The sequence below is a fragment of the Erythrolamprus reginae genome, chromosome 9 (genome assembly GCF_031021105.1).
Source record: "Erythrolamprus reginae isolate rEryReg1 chromosome 9, rEryReg1.hap1, whole genome shotgun sequence".
In the NCBI taxonomy this organism is placed as follows: Eukaryota; Metazoa; Chordata; class Lepidosauria; order Squamata; family Dipsadidae; genus Erythrolamprus; species Erythrolamprus reginae.
This window is the reverse complement of record NC_091958.1, coordinates 26,224,003-26,242,267: the sequence shown is the minus strand read 5'-3', so window position 1 is coordinate 26,242,267 and position 18,265 is coordinate 26,224,003. Positions and strand designations below refer to the sequence as shown.

Genomic DNA, 18,265 nt, shown 5'->3' with positions numbered 1-18,265 from the left:
AGGGCCCCGGGTGATTTCCTCCTGGAAGGAGTAGCTAAGTCATGCAACATGCAGAGAAATGTCCCCAGATCTCTCGGTGTGCCCAATTTCTGAGATGCAGTTACTGTACTTTCCAATTGCTGAAACTGCTGAGCTCAAGGTCACAGTGAAAAATCTGATTGGAAAGCTGCAGAGATTTTAAAGTGTATGTCAAGATTTTGTATGTGGGAGAAATGCACAGCTATCGTTAACAAGGTGTATGATAAGGTGATACTATCACCTATCTTTTTCTGCCTTGAAGAAGTATTCTTCATCCGCCTGAACTTAATGATTACAAAGCACCAGGACCAGGCATATTACACCCCAGAGTCCTTAAAGAACTAGCAGATGTCAATTCAGAACCACTGCGCTACATCTTCCACAAATCCTGGAACACAGGAGAACTGCCTGAGGTCTGGAAAAGAGCTGACGTGGTCCCCATCTTCAAAAAAGTCAGGAAACTACAGACCAATCAGCCTAACATCAATACTTGGGAAAATACTGGAAAAAAATAATTAAAAAATAGATCTCCCATCATCTAGAAACAAACCAAGTAATAACCAACAGCCAACACTGATTTGTTAAGAACAAATCATGCCAAACCAACCTTATTTCATTCTTCAAACTGTGACCAAATTAGTAGACCAGCAAAATGCAGTGGACATAATATACCTGGACTTCAGCAAAGCATTTGACAAAGTAGACCACAATCTACTTCTTCATAAGCTAGAAAAAAAGCGGGATAGACAGCTACACAACCAGATGGATTAACAGCTGGCTAACCAACTGCACCAGCGAGTAGTCTTCAATGGCTCTAAGTCCACACAAAGAGAAGTAAGCAATGGGGCACCACAAGGTTCTGTCCTAGGCCCAGTACTCTTTACCATCTTTATAAAGGACCTAGATGAGGGAATAGTAGTAGAACTAACCAAGTTTGCAGATGATATTAAGCTGGCAGGAGTAGCAAGGACCCCAGAGGACAGATTCAGAAACCAGAGGGACCTTGACAGACTCAAACCAATAAAATGAAATTCACGGAGAAAAGTAAAACCCCACACCTAGGTAAGAAGAATCAAAAATACACATATAAACTAGGCAAAACCACACTCAATAGCAGCGGCTGCAAGAGGGATCTCTGAGTTTTGGTAGACAGACAACTATATATGAGTTAGCAGTGTGCAGCAGCAGCCAAAAAGGCCAACACAGTCCTTTGTTGCATAAATAGATACAATCAAGGACCAGAGAGGTACTAGTACCACTATAAAATCTTAAGGCAAATTACAACTACATTACTGCATCGTTTTCGTCACCCTACTATAAGAAAGACATTGAGACTGTAGAGAAAGTGCAGAAGAGAGCACCCAGGGGGGTTGGACTAAATGACCTATAAGGCCCTTTCCAACTTTAATTAATTAATATAAATAATATAAATATGTAAATAAATATTCTGCAAATTGGCAAAAGGGAAAAATCAATGGCTCCTATTTAAATCACTTAAGATTTGCAGATGATGATGTTCTCTTCTCACAAGACCCAGAAGAGCTGTTGAAACATACAGAGCTGCCCAAAGTAGGAGAACCATTTGGCTTAAAAATAAACCTGAAAAGGAGCCAGGCCATATTTACTAAATTCACCAAAGAAAGAAGAAAGAATATCTGGAGAAGAACTAGATATAATAGAGCACTTCATACTGTATAGCTTGGCCAATGGAACGTGATGCAATAAAGGAAATGGTTAAATGTGGTTAGAAAGCATTTGGCAAGCTAAGCTTCCTTTTGAAGAACAATTTCCCCTTGTGCATGAAAAGCTTTTGATCAGTGTGTGCTACCTGCTGTAACATATGCCAGTGAAACATTGGCAGTAATCTCACAATCGATACAGAAGCTACAAGTGGCACCAAAGAGCCATAGAAAAATACATGCTTGGCATCTCAAGAGAAGATAGAACGGCCTGCGCATGGATTAGAAAACAAATGAAAATATATGATGCCATCAAAGGAGTAAAAGAATCAAAATGGAAATGGGCCGGTCACATAGCAAGAAGAATTGAGGGCAGGTGGACCACCTAAGACAGTGATGGTGCATCTTTTTCCCCCTCAGGTGCTGAAAGTGCATGTGCATACACTATTGTGCCTGCATGAATGCTCACACCCATAATTCAATGCCTGGAGAGGCGAAAATTGCCTCCCCTGCGCACTCTGGAGGCCTCCTGCAGGCCAGAAACAGCCCATTTCCCAACTTCTGGTGGGCCCAGTAGGCATACTTTTCACTCTCCCCAGGCTCTAGAGGCTTCCCTGGAGCCGGGAGAGGGCAAAAACACCCCCTCCCGTGGCCTTCTGGAGGCTGAAAACACCCTCCCAGAGCTTCCGTGCGAACCAAAAATCAGCTGGCCGCCGTGTACATGGATGCTGGAGCTGAGATAGGGCAACGGCTCGTGTGCCGAGAGATATGGCTCCGCATACCACCTGGGGCACCTGTACTATAGGTTCGCCATCGCTGTCCTAGGGAGTCACAGAATGGATCCCACTTAATAAAAAGCATCCGCAAAAGAGACCTAAAACATGATGGATTGACAACATCAGGAAGTATTGCTGGCCCAGCTAAGGGCCGTATCGGTTGGAAACATGCGGAAGAAGCCCTCATCCTGCAGTGGATGGACGGTGGCTAGAATGAGGAGGAGGAGGATAGAGCACAGCATTACCCTAGGTATTTTCAGCCTTACCTGTTTTGTAGTAGCCTGGAAAAATCACGCTCACTCGGATCCCCCAGGGTGCGAGTTCACAGTGGAAGGTGTCCATGAGAAGGCTGAGGGCCGCCTTGGAGGTCCCGTAGCTGGCCAAGCAGGGGTAGGGCATGTTGCCTGCGGGGACACAAACCAGACTTGCTAGGCCTCTCCCTGGCCCTCCCGAAGGCTCCGGGGGGCTCAGCAGCAATGCCGCCTCCCCAGAGCTCTCCACGGGTCGCTGTTCTTGGTGAACTATCCCGCTCAGCAACTTCCCCTGCAGTTGCCTGGAGCCCAACGCTTGGCACAAGGGCCTCAGTTCACACAATGCCCCAAAACAGATCCTGTGCCAGGTAAAGTAAGACTGGGCTGATCTGTTCATGGGCCAAAGCAGGATCACCTGTTACTGATGAGTCACTGGACAAACAAGTGGCTGGGGCAACCTGTTGTAGTCCAGGGATAGGGGGGACCCGTCTATTTCGAGCAGGTCAAGCCCTGGGAAGGATCGGCTGAAGAACCAGAACCAGAAAACTACCCTTGTTCCCCAGGCGGTTGGTTGAGGGGCCCCTGTGGTCAGAGGCCTGACTCTCTCTATGGGCTCAGGCTGAGCAAGCCCCACTTTCTGAAGAGGCCCCTTACCAGCCGGGCTGCTGACGGTGACGATCCTGCCACGGGACGAGCGGAGGAGGGGCAGCAGCCCTTTGGTCAGCTCCAAGGGCCCAAAGAAGTTCACCTCCATGCAGGTGCGGAAGTGGGGCAGTGGCGTCAGCTCCGCATTGGCAATGGTGTCATTGAATCCGGCGTTATTCACGAGGCCCCAGAGTCCTGCACATTGAGACAAAACAGGGGAGGGTGGAAATGCTCACGGCAGGCTGAGAAAGGACACGAAAGGAGGAGATTTTTTGGGGGGGCACGAAGTGAGCAAAACATGAAGTCTAGCCCATGAAAACCATCAATCCCCAGGTGTTGATTATCACCTTTAAAGCCCTAAATGGCTCAGGGCCAGACTATCTACGGGACCGCCTCTGTCCTCATACCTTGTTGCGGCCACTAAGGGCCTACAGAGTTGGCCTTCTCCAGGTCCCGTCCCGCAAACTATATCGGTGGGCGGAGGAGCCTTCTCTGTGGTGGCTCTGACCCTGTGGAATCAACTGCCCCCAGAGATCGGCACTATCTCCTCCCTACCAGTCTCCTGGAAAGCCGTCAAGACCTGGATTTTCCAGCAGGCCTGGAATTAGGATTGACTGTTAGTACGTGTGGTTTTTTTTTTAATGATATAGTGGTTTTTATGTCATAGTGCATTTTATTTATGTATTTATTGCTCTTTTTACTTGTATTGTATTTATAACTGTTGTTAGCCGCTCAAAGTCCATTTCAGAGTGAGCGGTATATAAATGTAATCAATCAATCAATCAATCAATCAATCCCTGACAGTGCTGCTTTCTGATGGCTGCTTCTATGGGTAGAAGAGCTTTGCAGAAACTGAGATCAATTCCCCTGTCCCCCAGGAGGACTGGCTGGCCAGGGCCTGGGTGGAGACGGCAAGAGACGTGACCAAGAGCAAAGGGCCAGAGACCTTGGGGATCAGCACGCGGGGGCAGGGAGGTCAGGCCTCATGAGGTCAATGGACCCAGGAGATTCTGAGAACCGGTGGGGGGGCGGCGGCTCTCTTTTGGCACTTATAGGCCAGTGGCGGGACACCATTTCAAGGCCAGTGATAGTCTTCTCACTTGGGGAAGTCCCCATCAGCCAGACGATCCCTGTGGCTCAGCAGCATCTTAGGAAAGGGGGGGGCGAGGGATTCCGAATAGATGGAGACTTGGGCATCTTGCATGGGACCGAGAGCTGCTGGGGACCATGATTACCTGTCCTTCCGGTCTGAGCCTTGATGAACTGCAGGGCCCGCTGAATGTCCTCTGCTTTAGTGAGGTCCATTTCCAGGAGGGTCAGCCGTGGGGAGCACGTCTGCCGAAGCTCTTCTGCCCCGGAGCTCTTCAGGTCGAGCACGCTGGCGTAAACGGTCAGCCCCAGCCGGTCCAAATGCTGGGCAGCGGCCTTTCCAAAGCCTGAATCGCATCCTGGGGGGCAGCAAAAAGCGACAGAGGTGGTTCTATGGGTATAAGCAATAAATGCTGGAAATATAAATCTGCCATAGGCACATATTATCATATTTGGTGGTTATGTCTGGAAGCAACAAAAGTTTGGTCTAGGAATCAAAATTGGTTGAAAGAAATGTTAAATTATGAATTGGAAACGAAATCTGAAATGTATCTTTTGGGAATAATTAGAGGACCGCATGGAAAGGAAGATTACTATTTGCTAACACATATATTAACATCAGCAAGGTTGGCGTTTGCACAAACCTGGAAAAAGGAAAATATACCAAATGAAGAAATGGTGATTAGGAAAATGCTAGGTAGTGCCAAATTAAGCAAATTAACATATGAATTACAGAAATAAAGACTATTACACAGTTTGGGGGAAACTATATAGCTGGATAGAAAAGAAAAAAGAATCGTTGAAAACAGAATTGTAGCATATTAAGTTGATTGACCTTGTGCTCATTTTATGTTTGTATGTTTATTTCTGGGGGGTTTTTTCATTATTAAAATAAAAATTTTAAAAAGGGAGAGAGGTGGGAGAGCCGGACAAGAGACCTCCTGCCCCACTTCACATAGTAATAATGTCCCTCCATGGTTGTTTTGAAGGCAGAAACGATGAAAGCACAAAGGGGGGGGGGGGGGGGCTATCGGATTATGTGAAAGGGAGGGGCCAGGAATCAATCATGGGTTGATTACCCTTAAGGCTTCCAAGAATCTGTTGCTTTTCACAATTTTTAAACAAAGAATAATCACAAGTCACATGGACAACATTTAAATGCACTGAGTAAGTTGTCACAATAAAAAAATCTTGTTAATTATTAATTTCAGCAGAATTAACTGTATGCTTAACTTTCCCACAGAGACCGATGGGGATTTGGAAACACCATCTGGCCCAGATACAGGGTCTCTCCCCCCGCCCATAGAATGTCCTATCACTAAACGCCAGAGGTCTTGCTTATTGGGCCTTGGCGAACGCTAGGTGAGAGGAACACGCAGAACCCGGAAATAAACCCAAGTTTCCAAAACCGTCTGGATCCTGTGGTTGACTTCCCTCCAGTAAGAACTTTGCTGTAAACAATGGCACAAAGGGAAGGAAAATTTAAACAAGCACCTCAGTCTTGGAAATGAAAGCATGGCAAGAGACCTTACAATATCAACCAGGTTCTCTATTTTGACAACTTTTTGATTTTTCAGTTTCCGGGGTTTTTTTTGCAACTGTTTTGGATTTTTTGAGCCCCCAAAGCATCGCAAAACTCTGGATTGACTGGTGCCAGGCGGCCCTCATTTTGTCAGCCTCAAGATTACATCATTGATTGAGCCAAATAATAACCAAAGGTTTTTTTTTAAATCGCACCACCAAAGAAATGTTAACACCAAGAAACAGGGACCAGGAAGGTGGTGGGACCCAGAGGGAGCGCAATCCATTGCCAGTAAAGGCTGAGCCAAGTTGCTTCATCTTCAGAAACAGCGCATGAGCGATATCACAAGGGGGTTGTTGTGTTGTGCTGGGATTGTCCACAAATGAGCAATCCCCAACTTCCATTCAGGTGCTGAGTAGAGGGCATTGTGGGGGCCCTATCGGAGGTCTCCAGTTCCTTATGGAAGAGCCCCCTTTGCTCGGCTGCGGGAAAGACCCTCCTTCCTTTCTGAGCTTCCCAGACCCACTTCAGAATTTGGCATTTAATGGAGGGGAGATAGGAGCGGTGGACTCTGAGAGCAGCCCCAAAGTCAGAGGCCCTGGTGTGCCCAGAAGGAAGCAGATCTAGTAGTAGCCCAAAATACTTGCCACCTTGCACAGCTAAATGAACTCTACTCATCAGTTGTCCAGAAGGGAGAATCCATGCCAAGAACTTTCATTACCATCATCCACAGCTGTTCCTCCACTTCCCTCTTCTGGAGAAGGCGGCTTCTCCCCAGTAACATTTTGCTCTCAGTTCAGTGCAAGGGGGGGGAGGGACCTAAACCGGGACAGGAATGGCCCATGGAGCAGGGACGCTTCTCAAAAGGCCTAAACATGACATTAATTGGAGCCAGGGGTGAGGCTACAGGCTGGACGGAGGGGGGGGGACACAGTGGGGTAGTGAAAATGGAGCTCCACCCCAGAGCACCCAATTTACACTGAAAGACGTTGAAAGAAAATGCAGGGCGTCCGGTATAAGCCACGCCCACAGTGTGGTAGTAAAAATTTTGGTAGCCCTTCACTGGTTGGAGCCCACCAGAATGCCGTGGGGCAGGAGAGCCCCCTACCATATCAATACACACACACACACCTTCAAGAACTTTTGGAGCAGCCTAGAGATATACATTTAATGTTAAAAACAAGGTTAAGCACAAAAATATATAAAAAAGCCAAAGGTAGGAAGTTAGCACCTACCCCCCCTGCTAGAATAAAATAGTTTAAGAAATATTAAAAAGGCAGAATGTCAGATCCCTGGAGGAGAAAATGGAGCCGCCACAAAGGAAGAAGTGCCCGGCCACGGCTGATGAGCGAGCCTCCATCCCTGCCCAGCCAAGCTGGGGAAAGGCACCAAGGCCCTCCTGCCTGTTGGCTGGGCTTCGTGGGCCCTGCACTCCCCTTGCTCAGGCCGACTGCCCCCCCCCCCCTATGCTGGGAACCCGGGTGGTTTGCAGTCCCCGTTGAGGGCAGAGGACTTTGGGCCTTGGCTTGCCTTTCCCCTCATTGGCAGCTTTTATGGACCGTGGCAGCAGATCAAACATGGAACTGAGGTTTCTCACCAGCCGTTGAGTGAAGGAACAGCTTGTGTGCTGGTCCAAAGCTGGGTGTTTGTGTGTGAAGTTCTCTCAATTTGTTAACCCCGAGCTGGTGCAGAAGTTGGAGATAAATCAATGGCTTGCCACACTATCTTCGGAGAGGGGTGGCATAAAAGTCTAATTAATAATAATAATAATAATAATAATAATAACAACAACAACAACACAGCAAACAAGATCACTATGCTGGATTTCGTATTTCATCACCAGTCGGGCGCTTCCCAAGCACCTAAGACTGCGTGATGTAATAATAATAATAATAATAATAATAATAATAATAATAATAATAATAATAATAATAATATCCGTAGAAGGCCTGATGTTTATGGGAACTTGGGAGGGGGGATTTCCATGAGGGAGCAGATGCAGCCACAAAGCATTATTTCAAAGGCTTCAAGGCCATCCTATGCCCATCCACCTGGGCGGAAGCGGAAGGAGGACTGGCCACACTGGCACAACCTGAGTGGGCAACATGGCAAGGTTGTGGGTGGGGGACAAGGCATGTAAACTTTCAACTGGGTGGGAAGCTCAGATTCGGGTTGCCCTGTGTAGGTGCCAGGAAGGCTCCGGCAATAAATTGGAACTTTGAGGAATGCCTTGACTTGGACTCTGATTTAAATCTGGATGTTACCTGGAACCACAACAATTATATCACTATTACAGGTTGCTTGGAAGGTACAAGCATGGATTAGTTGTATGATAGAGAGTCTTATTGAACATGCCCAGAAAACCAGTCACTTCATGAAGCCAGAGTGTGGCATACAGCAACCCTTGTGTCTAAAAGCCGCCCCGAGTCTGCAGAGAGGGGCGGCATACAAATCCAATAAATAAATAAATAAATAAATAAATAAATAAAGAGTGCCCTATAGAGGCCTCTCCAGGGGGCCAGGGTTGCCTCTTTCTGGGTTCAGTCACCACGGGGGGGGGGGGGGCAGAGCACCCTTCAACCTTCCTTAAATTACAGCCAGCTCATTACAGAAAGAGTGGTGGGGGCAGAGACTACAGAAGGGGCTGAGTTTCAGGTCAGGAATCCCTGAGTGGGGCGCCTTGAAAACTGTGATGTATCCATGGAGGGGGGAGCCCCAGGATCAGAGGTGGGCTGCTAAGGTGGAACGGGGACACGTGCTCACCCCCGTGGCTCTGAGTGCTAGTGGAGTCCAGCGCAATTCTGCTACTGCACCTGGGCAGGGAGCGAAATTGCGCACGGACACGTCGTGGGTCTGTGTGCTGTTTCGCTCCCTGCCCAGGTGCAGTAGCAGAATTGCGCTGGACTCCACTAGCACTCAGAGCCACGGGGGTGAGCACATGTCCCCGTTCCACCTTAGCAGCCCACCTCTGCCGAGGATGCTTCCCTTGCTGTGTGTATGTGTGTGTGTGTGAAGAGGCCTCCATTCCTGCGGCCTGCAGCCCGGAGAGCACCCTGTCCTTTCGCCTGGGCTCCCAGCAGCTGCTCTCGGCCTTTCGCTCTTCTGCCAGGCGTCTCAGGGCAGAAGTGGAGAAAATGGTAGAAGGGGGGGAGGGGGGGCTGACTTTCTCACGCCAGGCGGGAGGGAAAGGGAGAGGAATGAAAACAATCTGGGGCAGGCAAGGAACAGGGTGTTCTTCCCCCCCCCCCTTGATAGGTATGGCGATAGAGCTTCCCTCTCCAGCAGATTTATGGCAACATTAACCATTAACAGCTGCCGGCCAGCTGCCAGTGGAGGCTGCTGAGGGCTTTGTGCACACCGGCTGCCTGCCACTCCCTCGGCCTGACATTTCCACCCAAAGGGTGCAAAACCAGCCCGGCCAGCCCAGGGGACCTTTTCTCTCCTTGGCCAAACCGGGGCCACCCTTCCGCTTAAGAACAAAGGAAGGTGGCAGACCGAGGCGGGAATCCGCCCTCAAAGAAACCAGCCACGGGGCAGCAAACCAATGTTATCCACACACCTGCACGCCTCAGCGGAGGCCTGTTTCGTAGCAGGATCCCACTCGGGCTGGATCTCCGCACAGATCATTTCCTTCATCCAATCTTCAGTTTGCAGCAGCGTCAGAGCTTAGTGGCCCCACCGATCCCATTGCAGATCACCCCATCCCTGAACCCACCTGGGTCACCTCTGCATTTTTACTGGTTTTTCTCTGCAAGGTCAGTCAGATGACCTGATGGTGGAGGTTAGCCAGGCCGCAAGGCTGCTCCTTCCATGCCCCGGATGCTTCTGAGAGGGTGGGCAACCCCAGGGCAGCCTTCCAATGCTGAAGGATTCCTCTGTGCCTGCATTTCCAAAGAGGCGGCTAGACAGGCAGATGCTTCAGATTCCTGCATGTCTGTCAACACCCAGCTGGGTCCTTCTTTCTCTGACAAACGAAAGAGGTGATCTAAAAATAATTTTGTCATTGTTCTTTCTGGAGCTGCTTCACTTGCAATAGACGTTTCTAGGCCCCTTTTCTATTAAATGTTAATGTTGCATCACATTTCTAGTACAGTGGTACCTCTACTTAGGAACTTAATTTGTTCCGTGACCGGGTTCTTAAGTAGAAAAGTTTGTAAGTGGAAGCAATTTTTCCCATAGTAAAAGCAAATAATGCGTGCGATTGGGGAAACCACAGGGAGGGTGGAGGGCCCTGTTTCCTCCCAAGAGATTCCTAGAGAGGCCCCACAGAGGCTTCTCCCCGCCTTTTCTGACATAGTTTCCTCCCAGGAGATTCCTAGAGAGGCCCCACAGAGGCTTCTCCCTGCCTTTTCTGACATAGTTTCCTCCCAGGAGATTCCTAGAGAGGCCCCACAGAGGCTTCTCCCTGCCTTTTCTGACATAGTTTCCTCCCAGGAGATTCCTAGAGAGGCCCCACAGAGGCTTCTCCCTGCCTTTTCCAGTTACAGTTTCAGAGGCTGGGGTTTGTAAGTGGAAAATGGTTCTTGAGAAGAGGCAAAAAAATCTTGAACACCCGGTTCTTATCTAGAAAGGTTTGTAAGTAGAGGCGTTCTTAGGTAGAGGTGCCACTGTACATGTATATGCATATATTAACTGTTCTGTTACTTTATTGGAAGAAGAGGTTGTAAAATAATGCTTCTGTCACAGTTTCAGGCTTTGTATCAGAAATAAACTAGTTCCACCCGCTGCTTGGTGCAATTCTGCAAGAGCCTTTTGGGTCATCCGCCTTCCTTTTAAGACTCCCAGGGATGGGGATGGGCCTTTTCCTGAGGCCATGTCCACTCCCTCCTGTCCATTAACCTTGATGCATCCGAAGCCTTCACTCACCTACCCTTTTCTCTTCCTCCCACCAAACACATCCAGGTCCCTCACCATCGTCTTCCCCTTCTCTGCCCTGACACTGTTGTGGGTGCCCATAATTAAACTGTGATCCTGAGGGGTCCCTGCTCAAAGTGGCTGAGGGGGACGGGGCCTTCCCCTGAACTGCTCCTGATGCTCCCATTTACGGATCCCAAAGTAGAGTTGCCTTCCTGTGTCCCCCTCGCCTTCTTTTATGCCTCGAATGGTTTTCCAGAAGCCTTCCGTCCAGTTAAGCTTCTTCTTGACCATTTGGGCTCATTGTTCAAGCGTGTCCAGATCTGAATCTTCTTGTTCTCTCCTGGATACTTAACCGCTTCTCTACAGTATACGTATCACTGACAGATCTGACCATTACCCCTTCCTCTGGGTCACCACCAGAGCCGCGGAAGAGCCAGGGCTCAGTTTCTCTTCAGGGGGGCTGGGAAAACCCACTGTGGGCCCATCGAGGACTCCATTCAACAGCCGTGTGCTTGACCCAATGGCAATTCTTGACTCAGCATGTTGTGGAAACGCAGCCTTTGTCTTGGCCAATGCCGTGTTGTCAGTGCCTGGTGGCTTTGTTCGGGAATGGCCCAGAATGTGAAGTCAGCGGTTGCATTTCGTCCACCTGGGTGTAATTTGCCATATTCTGTGAATCCAGTCGATGTATCCAGAAAAAAGTGTGCCGTAGGATTTTCCAGTGAGGCACAAATCGCACAATAGTTCTGCATGGAAGACAATGCTGCATTCCAACAGCAACGTCCCATATTTTCCTCACAGCTTTGTGCATCTTTTTTCCTATCTGTCATGGAATAAAAGGTGAGACAGCCACACAACACTTTTGCATAGCCACACCGAGTTCCCATCAGGAAAATCTCTGCTACATCCGAGTTGTTGCCTAAGGAAAATATCCCAACAGCCGGTCAGGTCCCACAGAGTCGGCCTTCTCCAGGTCCCGTCGTCCAGACAATGTCGGCTGGCGGGGCCTAGGGGAAGTGCCTTCTCTGTGGTGGTCCCGGCCCTCTGGAATGAACTCCCGCCCAGAGATACGTACTGCCCCCTCCCTCCTGGTCTTTCGTAAAGCTCTGAAGACCCACCTCTGCCTGCGGCCATGGGGGCCGTGAGAGACGAGATTGTCTCCGGACGATATTAGGAATGACTCAGTTGGATGAACATGTATGACTGCGTATGGGGTTTTAAATACTTTTTAGTAATTCGTATAATTCTTTTATAGTAATTTAGATTGCCTTACATACTGTTGCATGTATATTGTTGAACACCGCCCCGGGTTGCTTCGAGAACGGTGGCATAAAAATCTCATCAATCAATCAATAAAGTCCCAGGGGCTTGGACTCCTGGCCAAATGGAAGGAGGAAATTATTGAATGTGCTGAGATGGACATGATGACGAGGCGGTTAAATAATCAAGAAGAATCAGAATTTTACAAAATCTGGGAGAGGGTTTATACTTGGTTGAATAAAAAAAATGTTTAATGATTATTTTTTATATATATATATATATATATATATATATATATATATATATATATATGTTTTCGTAAATTTTCACGGGTATATGTATGTAGATTGTTCTGAGTTCGGGTTTTGCACAGGGCAAAACCCGAACTCAGAACAATCTACATATATATATATATATATATATATTTGAATTTATGATTAGATTTGTCTTCAAATAGAGAAGTGTAACAGGTATTTTTTATAATTATCTGAATTGATCTAAACAATAATAAGTTTTTCCTTTTTGTATTATGAAGACTTCTATTTTGAGCGGAGCGATTGTAGCTCCTTTTTATGTTATGTGTTTTGTTTGTGGTGTTTGTCTTTTGAATAACAATAAAAATATTTTTTTTTAAAAAGGAAGGAGTGGGGCCACCCCCAAGGTGGCAAGGAACCTATGGCAGCCACATCTAAAGGATTGAACTTCTCAGCTCAGCCAAGGGCCGTCTCGCTCGGCTCCATTTACTTGCGGCTCAACACACACACACACACACACACACACACATAGGAAGAATGACCCTTGACCCTAGATGGGGGGCTGTGGTGCCCACAAGGGATCCTGGAAGGCTCTTCCTTGGCCAGCCCCCTCCCTCTACCGGGACAAACTCTCCCCCTGCAGCTCTCCTTGGTGCTGAAAGGATCCACAATGGCTTCCCCAGGCTTCCCCTCCTTGCCGAGGGAGGGTGGGTGGAGAATCCCCTTCCTGCCCACCAGGAGGGCTGCCTTCATGGCGGTCAGGGGGTGGCGGCGTGGGGAGGATTCCTGCTTTCCTTGCTTGCATCTGCCCCTGGACGGCCTCTCTTCTGGGACAGGGGAAGGGCAGGGCTGCTGGCACACCAAGCGAACTCAGCTGTCAGACAACCACCAGGCCACTCGGGAGGGGGCACGTTTGATCACGCGACTAAAGTCCAATGAAATCCTAAGACGCCTCTGCCGTATTTCCAGGATAGGCTTGATTCGGAGAGCCACCTGGGGTGGGTGGGTGGAGACGCTGCTCTCTCCGCTAAAATTCCCCGAATGGCACAGGAGGGAACAGCCCCAGGCTATGGTGACTCCAATGTCCTCACTTAAAACTGAGAGGGGCAACCCTCACATTAGAAGGAATGTTAAAGATAAAATGAAAGAAGAACAATCTCAAGAGCTACTATAATTTCATCTGATGAATTGAATTGAATTGAATTGAATTAATTAGATTTGTATGCCGCCCCTCTCCGAAGACTCGGGGCGGCTCACAACAAAGCAGCAATACAGTACAATACAAAGCTAACATTAAAATTTAAAACTAAATTAAAATACATTATCATAAAAACACATTAACTACACAATCATACACACTCGATCCAGCTAATCAATATAGAGGTTGGAGAAGGGGGGGTTAATCCCCCCAAGCCTCGCGGCAGAGATGGGTCTTTAGCATTTTGAGGAAGGCGAGGAGGGTAGGGGCAGTTCGAATCTCTGGGGGGTAGTTGATTCCAGAGGGCCGGGGCCGCCACAGAGAAGGCTCTTCCTCTGGGTCCCGCCAGACGGCATTGTTTAGTCGACGGGACCCGGAGAAGGCCAACTCTGTGGGACCTAATCAGCCACTGGGATTAGTGCGGCAGAAGGTATTCTGGCCTGATGCCATGTACGGCTTTATAGGTCATTACCAACACTTTGAATTGTGACCGGAAACTGATCGGCAGCTGGTGCAAGGCGCATGATCTCCCATACAGACCTAGAAAGTGATGCAGAAATTAAGGGATCACCCTCTGTGGTTAGTCTCTTGCAACTCTTTGTGACTGGATGGACAATGTTTTACCAGGATCGTCTGCCTGCAACAGTTTCTCTAAGTTCACGTAAAGTCCCGCTTGTGTGGCAGGAGGTACCTAGCCAGCCTTGGTCTTGATTTACTTCAGAGTTTTCTCCAAGATTCTTGCTTTGCATTATGCATTTAGCTGCATTATAAAGGGCTTCCAGTGAGCCATCTAGTTTTATTTATAAAAGAGAACTGCTTTTTGCTTCCAGTCCAAAGGATCCTGGAATAATTTTATCTGACATCAGCTGCCAAAAAGGCCAATGCAGTCTGAGGCTGCATAAACAAAGGGACAACATCAAGATCACGGGAAGTGAGGCCACACTTGGAACACTGATCCAGTTTTGATCCATCACATTACAAAAACGAAGGCAGAGAAGAGCAACACCAATGATTAGGGGGATGGAGGCTTAAATCATATGAATAACAGTTAAGCAAACTGGGCATGTTGAACCTAATGAAGAGAGAAGGATTAGGGCAGGGGGGGTAGGCGAAGTTGGCTCAGGCATTCTGGGAGTTGAAGTCCACATGTCATAGAAGAGCCAACTTTGCCTACCCCTGGACTAGGGTGACATGATGCCATGTTTCCCCCCCCCCAAAAGACCCTGTTTTTATATATATATATACTGTATATATTTGGAACCCTGAAATAAGCGCTTGGCCTTATTGCTATGCACTCAAAAGCCAGATTGGGCTCATTATCAGGGGAGGCCTTATTTTGGGGGAAACCGGGTAGCTGTTTTCCAATACTTGGGGCTGCCACAAAGAACCCTATTGTCCAAAGCATTTGAGGGAAAGACAAGAAGTAACAGGTGGGAACTTATTGAATGAGAGAAAAAAAAACTAGAACTAATTTCATAACCCCGAGAACAATGAGCTTGCCTCCTGGGACTTGTGGTTTGCCCTTTTTGGAGGACTCCAAGAAAAAACTGGGCCACAATTTCTACGGGGTAGAATAAGGACTCCTGCCTTGGACCAGGGGTCGGACTCAGGGGGTGGGGCTTCAAACATTTCAGCAAGGGCTTCTCTGCCCGGTTGTTGGGTGGGCGTGGCCATGCACCGGGGGAGGGGGCATTTCTGCCCTCCCTGGCTCTGGAGGCTTTTCTCAAGCCTCTGGGAGAGTGAAAACAGCCTCCCCAGGCTCCAGGAGTTCCTGAATGTCAGGTAGGGCCGTTTTTGGCCCTCTCTGAGCCTCTGTATGCATTTACCTGCATCTAAAACTGGCCATGTGGGGACTCCTGGAAGTGTTGGGGGCCAGCCAGGAATAGGATTTGGGGGTTCTCTGAATTGCACAGAATCCTAGTTAGAGCTTCTCCCAACTGCCTGCGAACCCCCAGCAGCTCACCCTGGTTGGACCATAATACCTCCAAAGTCCCTTCCAGGCCTCTGATCCTATGATTTTAAGCTTGATCCAGTTCCCCACAAGGACGTGAGCCATCCTTCAGTCTTGATCCTGTCCCTTAAAGTGGGAAAGCTCAATCTGACCATTTTCCCAATTCTCCCCCTCCAAGCACAAGAACAGGCAGCGTCCCTACGTAATAGGTAACATCTCCTGATGCAGGGACCACTATGCCCACCTTCTAATCCCATGATCGGCAGCCATAATAACCTGCAGATTATCATTGGTACATTATCGCTAATTTGTCGCAGCAACAATAATAATTATAATAATAATCTGTCAGTCACCCAGAGTCTCCCTAAAGGGAAGATGGGCGTTCACCAAAAGTGAGGTCGAGGACTCATCTGCAGCTGTGGCAACAGCAGGATTGAGAGGCCTCTGATAACTGCCTTGCCAGCTAAAGCAGATACAATTGCAGGGCAGCCTTTCAACTGGAAGTAACCGATGTTTACTGAAGGGAGGCTGGGCTTCTCTTCTAGGCAGATATAATGGAAGGATATAATAGAACTGGAAAAGGTGCAAAAAAGGGCAACAAGAATGATCAAGGAAATGGAGCCACTCCCTTATGAAACCAGGCAACACCTTGGTTTCTTCAGTCTTGAAAGACGGTGTTTAAGGGGTGACTTGATCAAAATGTATAAAATCTTGCATGGGACAGAAAAGGTGGATAGAGAAAATTTATTTTCTATCACACAATACTAGGATGAAGGGGCACTCCCTAAAGCTCGCAGGTGAGAAAGTAAGGACAAGTAAAGGGAAATATTTCTTTACCCATTCAGTTATGAAATTCACTTCCAGAAGAGGTCATGATAGCTGTCAGCCTTCATAGCTTCAAGGCAGGATTAGACAGATTCATGGATGCCAAGTGTATCGGTAGTTATTGAAACGGATGTCCATGTGCCGCCTCTGTGTTGGTTGAGGCAGGCAGGATTCCCTTGCATACCATTTGTTGGGGGTCAAGGGAAAGAGGGGGGTTGCCTTCTCTTTCTGCTCAAGATCCCCTTGTACAATTGGTGGGCCACTGTGAGACACAGAATGCTGGACTCGATGGGCTTTGGCCTGATTCAGCAGGGCTCTTCTTAGGTTCTTGTGATCATATTTGTGAATGTCATCCTTGAATTGTAATTAATTGCTGAAAATGAGTCAGTCTAGGAATGTGATTTTTTTTTGTTTAAAAAAAATACAATTTAGGCTACATGAGCAAAAGTGTAATTTCCAAATCACAGAAACTAATTGCAGTAAGTAGTCCTCGACTTAAGGCTACCAGAGAGCCCAGAATTTTCATCCTATATCATGGCAGTTATAACTCCAGGTACCCAGATGACCGACCCAATTGGATGACATGTTTAGCAGTGGCTGTTAAGCAAATCATACAGTTTTAAAGCAAACATCACGGTGGTTAAGCAAACCCACTGGTCACAATGGATTTTTCTGCCTGGAAGACAGAAGCAAAAGCCAGATTCCAGTAAAAACCATTATAAATCATGGTCACATGACCCTGGGATGCCGCAAACCGCAAATAAATGTGAGCTGGATGCCAAGCACCAAAATACCATCATGTGACCCCGGTCTTTGAGTCCAAGTTGTAATTACTTTCAGGGGCCCTGCCGCAACTTTGAACTGTCATAATCTGAGGACTACCTGCACTCTGCTTTGGCCCCATCCCACCTTGAGCCCCATCTCCAGTCATGCAGTGTAGCGTGCAGGAGGATGTGGAGAAGTTGGGACTCAGAGGAAGGCAATGTAAACTCTCCTGGGGTCTGGAGAGCCCCCCGAAGAGAAGAGAAGCCTGCTGTGTATTCCTGAGAAATGGGACAGAGGGGGAAGAGAATAAAATAAATAATTGAAGTCAGAGGAAGAGCCAGGGGAAGGATAGATAAATAGATGGAGAGCTCAAAGCACACATAACAGGTGACACTAGTACTGTACTCCAATCCTTCCCTTATTAAACAAAGGGATCCCCTCTATTCCCCTCCTCCAACAATCACATCAGAATCTGACCTAAGCAGAGACTAGCTAAGGGTTGCAAGCCTGAGGCACATAGATTTCTATCCTTAATTAAAACCAAATGCCTTGCAGCCATTGGCCAGCGTTGTGACTTAGAGCAGCCCAGCTGAAGCAAATGGGCTTCACCCAGTCGGCCAGAGCTCTTCGAAACGTCTCTCTCTGGAGAGGGAAAAGCTGCCAGAATCACTAAAAGAGTCTGCAGTAGCACTTTGGCTTTTTTGGAGTCTGTGGCGTTTGACTCGGGAACACGCTGTGCAACAGAGTGTACCAGAAGCAGATAATGCATCCCATGGCCAGATGTGTCTAAACAGAGTCCAATTCACTTCTTTTTATGGGAAAACCAGAGCTGGATGGCTGCAAAAAGCAGAGAGAAGCAAATGGCCCCTTCTGAGCATCTTTCCCAGTTGAGAAATGATCTGGCTGGAGTGGAGCCCCACCTGAACCAGCTGCAAACAGCACTGGATTAGCGTCTTTGGATGCTCCCTGTGGCTCTGACTGACCGCTGAGCCAAGGCTTTCAAACCAAGCAACCTTACAAGCTTCCAGACTAACACACTGCTCCGAGTTACAGTTCGAAAACCCCTGAAGGACCCCATCAGAAAACACAGGAAAAGTTGTACATCAAGTGGGCTGGTAACGCTTTGAAAAGCATTCTGTTCTTTCTTTTTGAAGGTCTTTGTACCAGAAACTTCC

General features: G+C 47.9%; 1 protein-coding gene across 1 annotated transcript in view; it reads right to left on the bottom strand.

Annotated features, from left to right (window-relative positions):
* FHOD1 (formin homology 2 domain containing 1) overlaps nucleotides 1-18,265 on the bottom strand; it is a 79,517-nt gene that overhangs the window by 4,448 nt on the left and 56,804 nt on the right. Inside the window, exons 21-23 of the mRNA XM_070760614.1 lie at nucleotides 4,605-4,817; nucleotides 3,379-3,564; nucleotides 2,740-2,877 (exon numbers count right to left, since the gene is read on the bottom strand). Coding sequence (XP_070616715.1) covers nucleotides 2,740-2,877; nucleotides 3,379-3,564; nucleotides 4,605-4,817 — 537 coding nt within the window. The remainder of the gene's footprint in view (nucleotides 1-2,739; nucleotides 2,878-3,378; nucleotides 3,565-4,604; nucleotides 4,818-18,265) is intronic.